Raw genomic sequence first — 12,026 nt, forward strand, 5'->3', positions numbered from 1 at the left:
CCACACAAAAAAAGAACATTTTTTTAGTTGTTTTCATTGCTAGTGACCAAAAAGACTCCACAGGGATTCAAATTATTTTGTGATCACATTACTATGTGATTGTTCAAGGGATTGTTGTCAAGGATTTTGTTGTTGCATCCCCGAAAAACAATATAGAATATTATTAAAACCAGCATTTACAAACTAACTACTGTATCACCTTTTTCCCCTTCCACAGTTTCTTATCTTAGCTACTGAGGACTCACAATGTCCTCGATCCCGATGGCATTCCAGCTTTGCATGACGGGTAGGAAGGAGATGAATGTGGGGATGATCCAGCAGCCGCCGAGCATTAGCGCCACTCTCACTGGGGTCATCTTGAGTCTGTAGACTAGAGGCTGGCAGCAGATAGCATAATATCTGGAATAACACACACAGTAAATTCTATTTTCAAATACAGGTGAAACTAAGAAAATTAGAATAAGATGCAAAAGTGAATCAACTTAGACAGAGACTGGGGTGACGGTGGCACAGGAGTTAGATGCTCGCCCTGTAATCGGAAGATTGCAGGTTCGAGCCCCACTCAGTTTATCGCTGTCATTGGGCAAGACACTTAACCCCGCTTGCCTGCTGGGGGCGGTCGGAGGGACCGGTAGCGCCAGTGCTCGGCAGCCTCGCCTCTGTTAGTGCGCCCCAGGGCAGCTGTGGCTACATCGTAGCTCATCACCACCAGCATGTAAATGTGTGTGTGAATGATTGTTTGTTTTGTAAAGCGCCTTGGGGGTTTCCAGGACTCTAGAAGGCGCTATATCAAATACAGGCCATTTACCATTTACTATCTAAAGGCTCGGGAACCATTTGCAGGTGTTTTGGATGAATGAGCTAATTAGAGTGTGACACTTTGATCCTAGAATATTGAACATTCTTACAATATTCTAATTGTCTGAGATTTAGAACTTAGAGTTTTCATAAGATATCAGCCATAATCATCACACATATAACCAATTAAGGCTTGGAGTATCTGGCTTTGCATGTAATGAGTCTATCTGATGCATTAGTTGCACTATCTAAGTTGGATTACTGAAATAAATTAACCTTTGCATGATATTCAAAATTTTCAAGTTTCGCCACTACAGCAGAGGTAACTGACATGCTAACATGCTTATTTTTTACAATAAAGTCAAGAGTTCTTCTTAATGGGGTAAAATTGTCCTAATCTCATACACAAACCTGTCCAGTGCAATGCAGCAAAGATGCAGAATGGATGCCGTGGTCAATAAAACATCCAGGGATGTTCGCACCAAGCAGAAGATTTCTCCATAGAGCCACTGGCCAGTGGTCAACTCGATTGCAGCAAAGGGCATCACAACCAGTGCAACCAGTAAATCAGCAAATGCCAGCGACACAATGAAGTAGTTGGTTTTCTTCTTTCTAAAAGAAAAAAAAAAGGAAAACAAAATTCAATATACATCCAATATAAATTATTTTTTATGTTACTATGATTTTGTTTTGTTTTTAGAAAAAGTTTGATTTTGTCCTGGGTTCCAAGTTCTAATTGTTATCTCAGTGTTTTGACATTTAACAGTTTTTTTAAAGTTTCACATAAAGATTTACAACTAGAAGTTTGAACATTTTAATTAAAATAGTTATTGGCCATTGTTAATATAACAACTATATATTTTTCTCTTTTTTATTATGTAATCACATTATAATATAACAGTAACACAGAGATAAAATTGGCCCTTGCCACCTGTAGACACTCGCCCAGAGCGCAGCAGACATGTATGGGTCTGGATATGCCAGGCTTATGTTTAAAATACAAATCATAACAATATCTGGACGCTGTAAAGCCAGAAGTGGTTTGATGCAAATTTTTGGAAACAGTCTGCAAGGAGCTAAATATTCTAAAGGAAAAACCTAATTTGGATTCTTCATAGCTCACTTGGAACCGTTGTGCTGGTAGGCTATCTGCCACATTTATTTTCCTATTTGAACATTAGGGAAGATTTTGCCTTTTACCTGTAAATCTGACTACAGCATTCATTAGCGGTGTCATACATTTTCATTTGAAACTTAGTGAAATAATTGCCACATGGAACCTAATTTATAGTGAAGACTTAAAGCTGCTTCAGCGAATCTACAGAACAAGCTAAGTTTTGAACCCAAACACGGTCCTGGAACACTCACACCTCCCCTCGGGGATCTTCCCTGAGACGCTTCTGCTGGAAACCAACATTACCAGAGGAAACGAGAGCGCAAAACACCAGTTGCTTTTTTCTAGGTCCAAACGTCTTTGTTGTCCGTGACTTCAAATGGCTCTGGTAGCTTGTCCTAAAGTGGTAGCAGCCAGCTGTTTCCCCTTCTCTGATATAATTGAGTATGTAACAAATGGAGGACCCAGGGAAGTGTGGCGGTTTGGCGAGACAAACAGCAGGATGGTTTTCAAGTTTTTCAAATTGAAGATTATTATAGTAAAATTTCAAATCAGTGACTTCATTGAAAAATGCTGCTCAATGCACAATACTATATCCTATTAATTCATGATCATATTTATTTTTATATTACTTGAAACATAAATTTGGTGTAAGAGTGGTTGGGATTCATCTGGCTGTAAATGAGTATGAATGTGTGGACTTTAGCCCAGATTGGACCAACAACCAAACTGGCAGAACAAAAACAAAATAACACATACCTCAGGTGCCTGTCCTTACACAGAGCCACCATAACCAGCAGGTTGCCGAACACTGTTATGATGATGATGATGGAGAGGAGGATGGTGAGAACAACAGTCTCCAACAAGCTGAAGAATTCCTGCTGCTCCTCTTGGTCTTGTTGTTGTCCTGTGTTTATTATGTCATCCAACGATCTGTTTGAGGGGGAAAGGCTTCTAGATTAAACGTGTAAAAAACACAATGTTTTGGCCAAAATGAACAAGATCTAACCTGTGTGTGAGAGGTTATGCTTAAATTGGCTGATGTGATGTTTTTCTAAAATGTGAGTACTGTTAAATTCCTGAAGGGAGTTGCATGTCACTCATCTGAACATTCAACTCTAATAGTGTTGATAATATTGAGGTTTGCCTCATATGAACTACAGATGGAGCAAAAGGAACCTGAAATGTCACAGCAGGCCATCGTGGTTTGTTGTTTTCAGGAATTTTAAACATCAAAGACATTTAGAATAACACAGAACATCAGACGTATCTGACACTCTGCAGAAAAGAGTAATGTCAGGCTTAATTAAGTAAACACCAGCCATGACCCTTTATAACTTACTGTTCAGGTGATGCTGTGGCCATCACTAGTCATCTGCACTAATGTCAGCCGAGGGAGTCCTCATCACCCCATGCTACGGCCCTGGTGATACACAGGTGCATACAGATTTGCTGTAATTGAGTTCCTGGAATGAGTTTGCTTTTTTCTGTTTATCCCGCTTGTGTGGAGAGACCTCCCCCATGTGATCAGGAAACGGGTAAAGACAGCTCCTTCGGCCAAAAGACCTCGCTTTGAATAGTTAATGTTCGGGGATGATGTTTTATTTTGAAGGAGAGTTTAGCAGGTGGGAGAAGTTGATTTGATTTTCAGAGTTTTGGTAAACTCGAAAATGCTGCGTTACAAGCGATTCTGGTGAAAAGTTGAGTTTGTAACGTGTGGATTATGGCGATAGTAGCCCAAAATAAAAAACCATAAATGAGCAACCAGATAGTCTGAGTCACTACATCATATTTCTTGTTGACTTTTTGACACTGCAAAGCTTTTACTTATATATATATATATATATATATATATATATATATATATATATAAAAACTGTACAACATAAAGAGAAAACACGTAAAGTACACATAAACAGGATTGTCAGAGTAATTCTCTCTGTCGTGTTACATTACGCGTCTGTTTCAGGATGAGCATCAGCGAGCCTTTTATTGGCTCAGTTAAAGTAGTCTTATCAGCTTTAAGCACCTATTACCACATCCCCACCTCTCCTCTTTATGACAGCTGTCAGGTGTTATCACATCTGAGGGTCTGTATCAATCCCTGATGGACTGAGAGCAGTCAAATCTGTCAACACTTACTTCCTGCAGAGAAGTCACCATTTACAGCTCGTCACATCCAGCTCTCACTTCTGTGTAGTTCTCGGATACTGTTAAAGACTAACTACAATGGGAAGCGTGGAAGGAATTGTAATCACAATCCTTGGGTCAACACTGGATGCTGTGGTGTCCCTCATGAAAGGCAAGATGGCTTAACATTTTATTACCAAAAGCAAATCCTTGTGCTTTCCAGGAGCAAGAACAGGAAAATCAATGTGACTGCATAATTAAAATATAAAAATACATTTGGATCAAATTAAGTTCAGATTTAAGAATCAGATAAAATGCAAAGATAAAGGGTGACCAGTAAGCGTGCAGAAGGTGCAGCAGAAGAGACGTTTATTCAGATGCTGATTAATCCATGAAATATTTCAATTTTGATTTAAAAGGTACTTTTAAATGGAACCTCTAATGTCAAGCAGTTAACTTTTAAAAAACTTAACATTGGAAACATTGGAATAGGTCTGTATAACTTCTAATGGGCCAAACAAACAGAGTTGAACGTCTTCAAAAGGTACAAAACAAAATTATACCAAAAGATCCAACCATAATGTCCTGAATTAGGACAACTGTTTGAAGTATAATTTATTAAAACAGCACAAACATTGCAGAGAAAATCCACAATGATCTAATTTCATAATCAAGAACAATCTGAGACATCCTCCACAAAAATCTAATTTCGAAATTGAATGAAAGTAATAAAGTTAGCTACCCAGGATTAAAAATTATGCTCTTAGTTTTCCTATTAAAGAAAAACAATCAAGTTTGCAAATCAGTTATTGAATATAAGGAAAGGCTCCTGTTAGATATGTAGAATATGTGTTTGTGTGTAGAAACAGTACACGATCATGCCATCCTGAAATAAACATCAGGTAACGCACACCAACACCCATCACTTTCAACCCTCTCAGGCTCAACATAAGTTTTGATAAAAGGACGAACAACTAAGTCCTTCAGGGGTACTTCTGAGTTAAAAAATGCTCATGAAATACGTATGTGGAGTAACCAGGTAGGTAGGTTTTAACGGTGCAACTCTGCAACGCCTGCATCCAGGGGGTTAGATTGTTAAAAGAGAAAAGGTTTAAAATACAAAAGGCTAATAAAAATAAGCTATTTCATTTCTCACCATGACATTTAAAATGATTAGATCTGCATTTTTCACTCACACTTTCCATAGCCTTGGTATAACTTATTAAAGATTTGCATTTTTAATAGTCTTTACTGAAACCTATATATGCCCTTTCTTCTCTGAACACTTATTTCAGTTATACACCAAATCTATCCAGCATCATGTTTAAAATATTTTGGTGCAGGGATAAAACCAGATTTAGATTGATAGATAGAATGAGAAAAGGCAGGAAAATCCATTTTTCTGAGCACGTTGCTGCCGTATTTCTGTGTGATGTGTAACCAGGGAGGAGTGTTTCCACAGCTCACTGTGTTCATTTCACATCTGACCGACACAGAGCTGAACAGAATAAACTTTGGAAAGCAGAGGGCAGGAAAAAGCTGGCTGAGTTTTGTGTCTCTAGTATTTGTATTTGCTGTGTAAGCCACAGTTACTAGTAGCAATACCACTTCCACAATTACCCTTGATTGAAGGCTAGACCTCACCATTATTACCAGTTACTTATCTATAGAGCTGAGCACCTTCACTCCACCAGTCAAGGTGTCCCAAAGTGCTGCCCACTAAAACAGGTGACCTATGGTTTTACATCCACCAACATTTCAACGTGTATTTTCTGTGAACCTTTATTTTTCAGATGCCATAAAATCTAAATCTGAACTTCAGTCAGACCCACACTTTTTCTTAACTGACCACATGATTATTTGTGTGTATGAAAACCAGCTTGAAAATTACAGTTTTATTCTATTGCTAAAACTCAAAAAGCAAAAATGAGGCACAATTTTCACAACCTCTACTTCTGTTCCCAATCGCTTGACTCAGTTTATCACTACTTAAGATTTCCTTATCATATTAGAACTCTGATTTTCCTCCTTTACACTCTGATGTCAATTTCACATTACCTTGCTGTCAAAACACAACACACAATTTTCAGGTTTACACACACTTCTCACATAAATTCTCAAAGCTTCAATCAACAACGCACAAATATTTCAAATCTCTAAACTTTCGGGTCTGGTGAGCAATCTGCAATCAGGGACTGCAGCATAAAAGTAAGTTTCCACAAGGCTACCCAGGTGCATGAGTGGTTTCAGGACCACCCACGATTTTCTGTTTTATACCTTCCCCCTTCCTCAATCCCACTGAGGAGTTTTTCTCCACCTGGAGGTGGAAGGTGTACGAAAGGAATCCACAGAGCCAGGTCCCACCGCTTCAAGCCATGGAGGAGGCTTGTAGAGATGTGGCCTTTGAGGCCTGTCAGGGCTTCATGAGGCACTCGAGGCGGTACTTCCAGCGCTGTTTGGACCAGGAGGATTTTGATGAGGCCCTCTGGCCAGACAGAGACCGGAGGCATGATGCCCCATGATTATGCTTGAATGGGAGGGGGGGGGGGGGGGGGGTAACTGTAAAAATAAAATGTTTTGTCTCAAAATTTGTGTGACGTCTAATGTTTGCCTCAGTGAAAAGTGAGCACTGTCGTACATTCAGTGTGTAATTCATCGTGTTCCATTTAGACAATTGTGTTTTCAGTTTTGCTCTTCAGTGTTCTTTCCATGCTTGGTAGTGTTCATCCAAAGGCTACTTGTGTTTAAGAAATGAATGGTATGTGTGTGTCACGTGAAAATGTGGCTGTGTTTACCAAATGAAAACATGTGTTCCATTTGGGGAACATGTTACTATAGCCCCATTCCCACCTGTACCGGGTCGGCCCGGGCCGGGTAGCGTAGGTTGTTTACATATCTGGGTGGCCTGGAATTTTCCCGGGCCAACCAAGGCTCATTCTCAGCCCTCTTCTCGAGGGGGTCTGCTTCAGGCCGACCAGGGCCAACACGCCCACTGCTGACAGCAAATTCACACCTTCCATTAGAGCAAGCCTCTGATTGGTGGGTAGAATCAGCCCACATGGGTTTAAGGCAAGGATGTGTGGAATCAACCGGGCCAGGCTGGGGCCGACTGGGGCTACCCGGCCCGGGCCGACCCGGTACAGGTGGGAATGGCCCACTAATGTGGTGGCAGGTTTTGGTTGCAAAGGGAAGCCACGGTTTAAGAATTTGTGTGTTATGTTTGGGGTTTTGTGTGTGCAGTTTTGAAAAACGCGTTTTAGCTATCGAAAAAAACTGTAAAAACTGTTATGACGACTCAGGTCCAAAGACCCAACCAAACCCATCCCTGTTGTCAGTTTGTCTGATCAAAAATGGCAATGTCCATCGCAGCTGCTTTGGTGTTTTCGTTAAAATGTCAGTCTCTACTCTGGTTTTCTTCAGGTGGAACTGGACAGTTAAGATCAAAAATAAATTATACCTCCAAGATATTTACTGTGTCCAAAGAGCAGCACATGAATTTATCGAATGTACAGAAATGTGCAAAAAGCTTACGTCCTTAATACTTTTATATTTTATCTGACTTTCCCGCATTGATCAGTAGCTCTCTTAAGTTTCTGAAGACTTTCCAAAGTGTTACAAAGCATGTTGGCTGATTCACAACAAACTATCAGTCCAGTTTCTTTCTGAGTATTTTCATTTTTATCTAAAGCTAATGAAATACTAAAGCATGGAAAATGTGTTTGTGAGTTAGAAAAAACTGAGAAATACAGTTTGCATCCAACAGAGCAGATGAGCTGATGGCTAGTCTGAGCTTATCTCTGCCATCTTAAAGTGGCTCAGATCTTCAACATTTATAATCCATTATTCACCAGTAATACCAGAACTCCCAGAATTCTAACTTCACCAGAATTCCCAGACAAACAAGTCACCAGTATGTAGCACTTCTGGTGCATCCCGGGATAAATTACTACAGTAAACCCAGCAAACCTTTCACAAAGAAAACACTTCAAAATCAAGCAAAGATTCAAAACTGCTCATTTGGAAAACAAGTTGGCCTAACATGCCACTTTTTCATTTTTCATGCCACTTCACAATATTTCAACATAGTATAGCTATAAATATACTATGAAGATTTTTAAAAAATGGAAAAAAATTAATAAAGTGGTTGTCTTGCATTTGACTAAAATACTAAAGCTGCCACACCTCCCTGGGTCCTCCACTCATTAAACACATATTTAGCAGCAGAACACCACTGGTGTGAGAGGTTCTTGGCTCAATAATAGAATAGAATAGAATAAACTTTATTGATCCCACAATTCACTCGTTAAGAATAAAATGGATGTCAACTGTCCGTGGCCTCAACAGTGGACTACAGTGGGTGGGAGTGGAGACGGGGCTTTTTCCCACCAGCGTTGTGTGGCTGTAAACAACTTTCAAGGGGTTTATAAGTCTTATTTACCCATTCACACACAGTCCGCTTTGCAGACCTTAGAGCCACATAAAGTTTAATTCCTTGCCCAACACGAGTCATCGCCCTTTACTTTCTGTTTTTGTCAGCACTGATCAGGCCTAAAGTGTGTCACATCTAAATTGGTCTGGGTAGAAACAGTCCACTATGCACCCAGTTCTTCTTTTGTTCCACATAGATCGATTCAAAAGGCATTCATTCATAATAGAGACCACAGCAAATTTATTGAAATAATGAGATCTTTAAAAAAAAGGGGGCACATCTACCAATCAGCTGGAGTTGCCAAAGTTTGACAAAATAATTTTTCAGACTCTTACAAACCTGCAACGTGAGGTTGGGCAAGAATAAAATGCAATCCAGCCTCAGAGTGTCTGTAGCGATCCACTTTTTATGCTAAACAGCAACATGTTAACAGTGTTTAATATGCATGTCATTCTTAAGGTTTATGTTTATGTATAAAGAAAATGTTCAGAAATTGCCTCTTGTGTGTTAATATGGAAAACCTGGACAATCCTCATCCCACTTGACTCCTATGTGTTCAAAAAGTTGTTAAAAGAAACAAAAAATGCTCTATAGATACTCAAGTACAGCCTTTAATGACCATTTAAGGATTTCTAACATTATTCTAACATTAAATCTATCATTCCACAGATTTGTTTTATTGTAAAATAAAGTTTGTGTTCGCTTTTATTCGGTACTGGATTTAGCGTGTCTGACACATGACCTGTAAAAAATGGGACTAATGCTCTTTATAGGTCACACACAAACCTGAACACAGAAAAATGTCAAACCTTTGAAAAATTAATGTAGGCCTTTACTAAAAATGGATTACAGATTCTTATCCACACATGGGCAAACACACGCACAGAGCTCATGCTATTTAAACACACATCTTTCACCTTGTATACAAAAAATCTAAACCCAAATACTTTGAAATGTGATGCCTGAGATTGTCGCCAAGCGTCAAAAGTCCAAAAGTTGTGGCGTTATCTAATATTCTTGATGCACGCAGCTAAATAAACACTTCTCACATTATCTCACACCTCAGACTGTGAGCTGGCTGAACTGGGCCTATCTGTGTGTGTGTGTGTGTGTGTGTGTGTGTGTGTGTGTGTGTGTGTGTGTGTGTGTGTGTGTGTGTGTGTGTGTGTGTGTGTGTGTGTGTGTGTGTGTGTGTGTGCCCCCTCTCATGCACACTCATATTTGTTAGTCTGTGTGGGGAAGCATAGTCTGTACTGTTGCCAAGGAGATAAATCATGGTTTCCAGTCTATCCTTCAATAATGTTTGACTAGAGAAGACTTCCCCTTAAATATCTCTACCTCAGGAACAGATGACCTGAAGATTTGCTGCACACTGTGTGTATTGTCTGGCCATAATCGGTATGGTTCTTATGGTAAATCCCAAAAGAAGACCAAAAACATCATTGATAAACCGCACAGCTGCACAGGATTACATGTTCTTTCAGCACGATAAACAAGCAGAGTTGACTTTGACTCAGTCCCACACAGATCACCACGATGCCCTAAATCAGAGGAAAACTCTTTTCAGACGGTCTGTTTTGTCTGCTCCAAAGGGCGACCTGTTTACAGATACACCTTAAGAGGAGTTATCTTTATAAAAAGGATAAAATTATGAATCAAGTTGTAAAAGAAGATGCGCCAGGCTTTAATGTCAGTGCTTTGTGTTAAGCATCTTGTATGCGATGTTGCTTCCTCTTACTTGAATTGGAAATTATGGTCAAGACAAAGGGCAGATAGAAAGAAGCTCATGAAAACATAGGCCCAATTCATTCAATGATGATTATTAATGTGAAATTAGGTGGAAAAAATCGGGAATCATTTTTTTCTCAAAGGAGTGGAACACTTGTTTAATCAATACATTTGCAGTGGTCTCTAGTAGGAATGAATGCCTTGTAAGTCGTTCTTGGGGGGAACAAATATACTGGTGACTCCTTGGACCTAAGTTGTCCACATCTGGGATGGGTACTGAATTCGGTACTTTTTAAGGTACCGACCGAATTCCACAGTACCGACCGAGCACCGATTCACTTCATTTGAAACTGTGCCTCGTTTCGGTACCCGTCCTTCACAACGAGAACTTACCTAGACAGCTGCGCATGCGCAAGAGCGTTAAGTCATCGGTCGCTGCGAGCCAGTTGTAAACAGAGCAGCGTGGTAGAAAGAACGAACGCTAAAGCTTGGGTCCACTTCACTAAATGTGATGGGTAACTGGGTGATGATGAAACCAGCGGCAACGATCTAAGTGAGACATCCTCATCTTAATCTGCTCCGGTAGGTAAATAAAATGTAAGATAACGTTAGCTTGATATGTTAGCTTCCATTTCACTAATGGTGCGTTCGCTTTCTCCTCGGAACTCCGAAATTCCGACTAGAAGAACATGAATGCGCACTAAAGTTTGGCTTCACTTTACTAAATGTGACAGGTGATTGGGTGAAGATGAAACCAGTGACAACGATATAAGTGTGAGGCATCATCGTTTAAATCCGCTCCAGCAGTTAAATAAACTGTTTAAGATAATGTTGCTTGATATGTTAGCTTCCTATGCCACCACTGTTATCATCTAATGGTGCGTTCGCTTTCTCCTCGGAAATTCTAACTTCCCCGTAGGAAAAATCAATTGAAAAAGGACAGCAAAAGGAATGAAGATACACAGTAAATTTAGTTCACAGTAAAGATGTTTGCTTCAGTTTAATTATCAGCTTATAAAACTACAAGGACGATGTTAAAATACAAACAGTTGTATGTTATTTATCGTGATATTTATCAAATATGGTTATAAATTGAGAAAAATATATGTCTAATTGTAAAAGAGAATTAAAATAATAAACACTCAAAAGTATCGAAAATTGGTACTGTTAAGTACCGGCATAGGCGTCATTTTAACCGGGGACACCGGGGACATGTCCCCGGCAAAATTTGTGATTGGCAGCTGTGTCCCCCCCACTTTCAAAAAAGCCTGCTGATGAGGATTTTTGTTTTACCAGCTCAGATCTTATACCAGGGGTCGGCAACCTGTTCCCATCAAAGAGCCATTATTACCCGTTTCCCACAGTAAAGAAAACACCGCAGTAGCCGCAGCGTTGTGGGCGGGGCCTACCCTCAGACAGCAGAGAGCTGCTCACAACCAGGTGACAGCAGCAGGTACCGGTCGCTCGCATGGACATCGCACCCGTGGGGGATTCAACACCCACACTTTTCCAGCTGTTTTGCTCACCTCCACACCAGTCTGGTTTCTTTATGTCGCACACTCACTCTGTTTGCCTCATCTCCTTCTTCAACTCCCGCTTCTGACAGCCAATGTCGGGTTTCCAGGAGAGCAGGAGAGGGAGGGACGGAAGAGCTCGACTGAATTCATCATTTTACATCTTGACATTAGCTGTACAAAGTCTGAGTTTGATAAAGTGAAGAACAACAATTTGCAGCGGTTTATAACTGGCGCGGCGCCAGGTTTTCATTTTTGGGTGGGTCACGGTAATTTTGGATGGACCTTAATAAGCAGTGACTTAAGTGAAGCA

At 40.1% G+C, this 12,026-nt stretch overlaps 1 protein-coding gene across 1 annotated transcript in view; it reads right to left on the reverse strand.

Annotated features, from left to right (window-relative positions):
* The window catches only part of si:dkey-247m21.3 (5-hydroxytryptamine receptor 4), a 76,863-nt gene that overhangs the window by 50,404 nt on the left and 14,433 nt on the right, over positions 1 to 12,026 (reverse strand). Inside the window, exons 2-5 of the mRNA XM_015976742.3 lie at positions 3,255 to 3,335; positions 2,672 to 2,845; positions 1,210 to 1,410; positions 246 to 399 (exon numbers count right to left, since the gene is read on the reverse strand). Of these exons, the coding sequence (XP_015832228.3) occupies positions 246 to 399; positions 1,210 to 1,410; positions 2,672 to 2,845; positions 3,255 to 3,277 (552 nt within the window). The 5' untranslated portion in view covers positions 3,278 to 3,335. The remainder of the gene's footprint in view (positions 1 to 245; positions 400 to 1,209; positions 1,411 to 2,671; positions 2,846 to 3,254; positions 3,336 to 12,026) is intronic.

This window comes from Nothobranchius furzeri, chromosome 6, assembly GCF_043380555.1.
Source record: "Nothobranchius furzeri strain GRZ-AD chromosome 6, NfurGRZ-RIMD1, whole genome shotgun sequence".
NCBI lineage: Eukaryota > Metazoa > Chordata > Actinopteri > Cyprinodontiformes > Nothobranchiidae > Nothobranchius > Nothobranchius furzeri.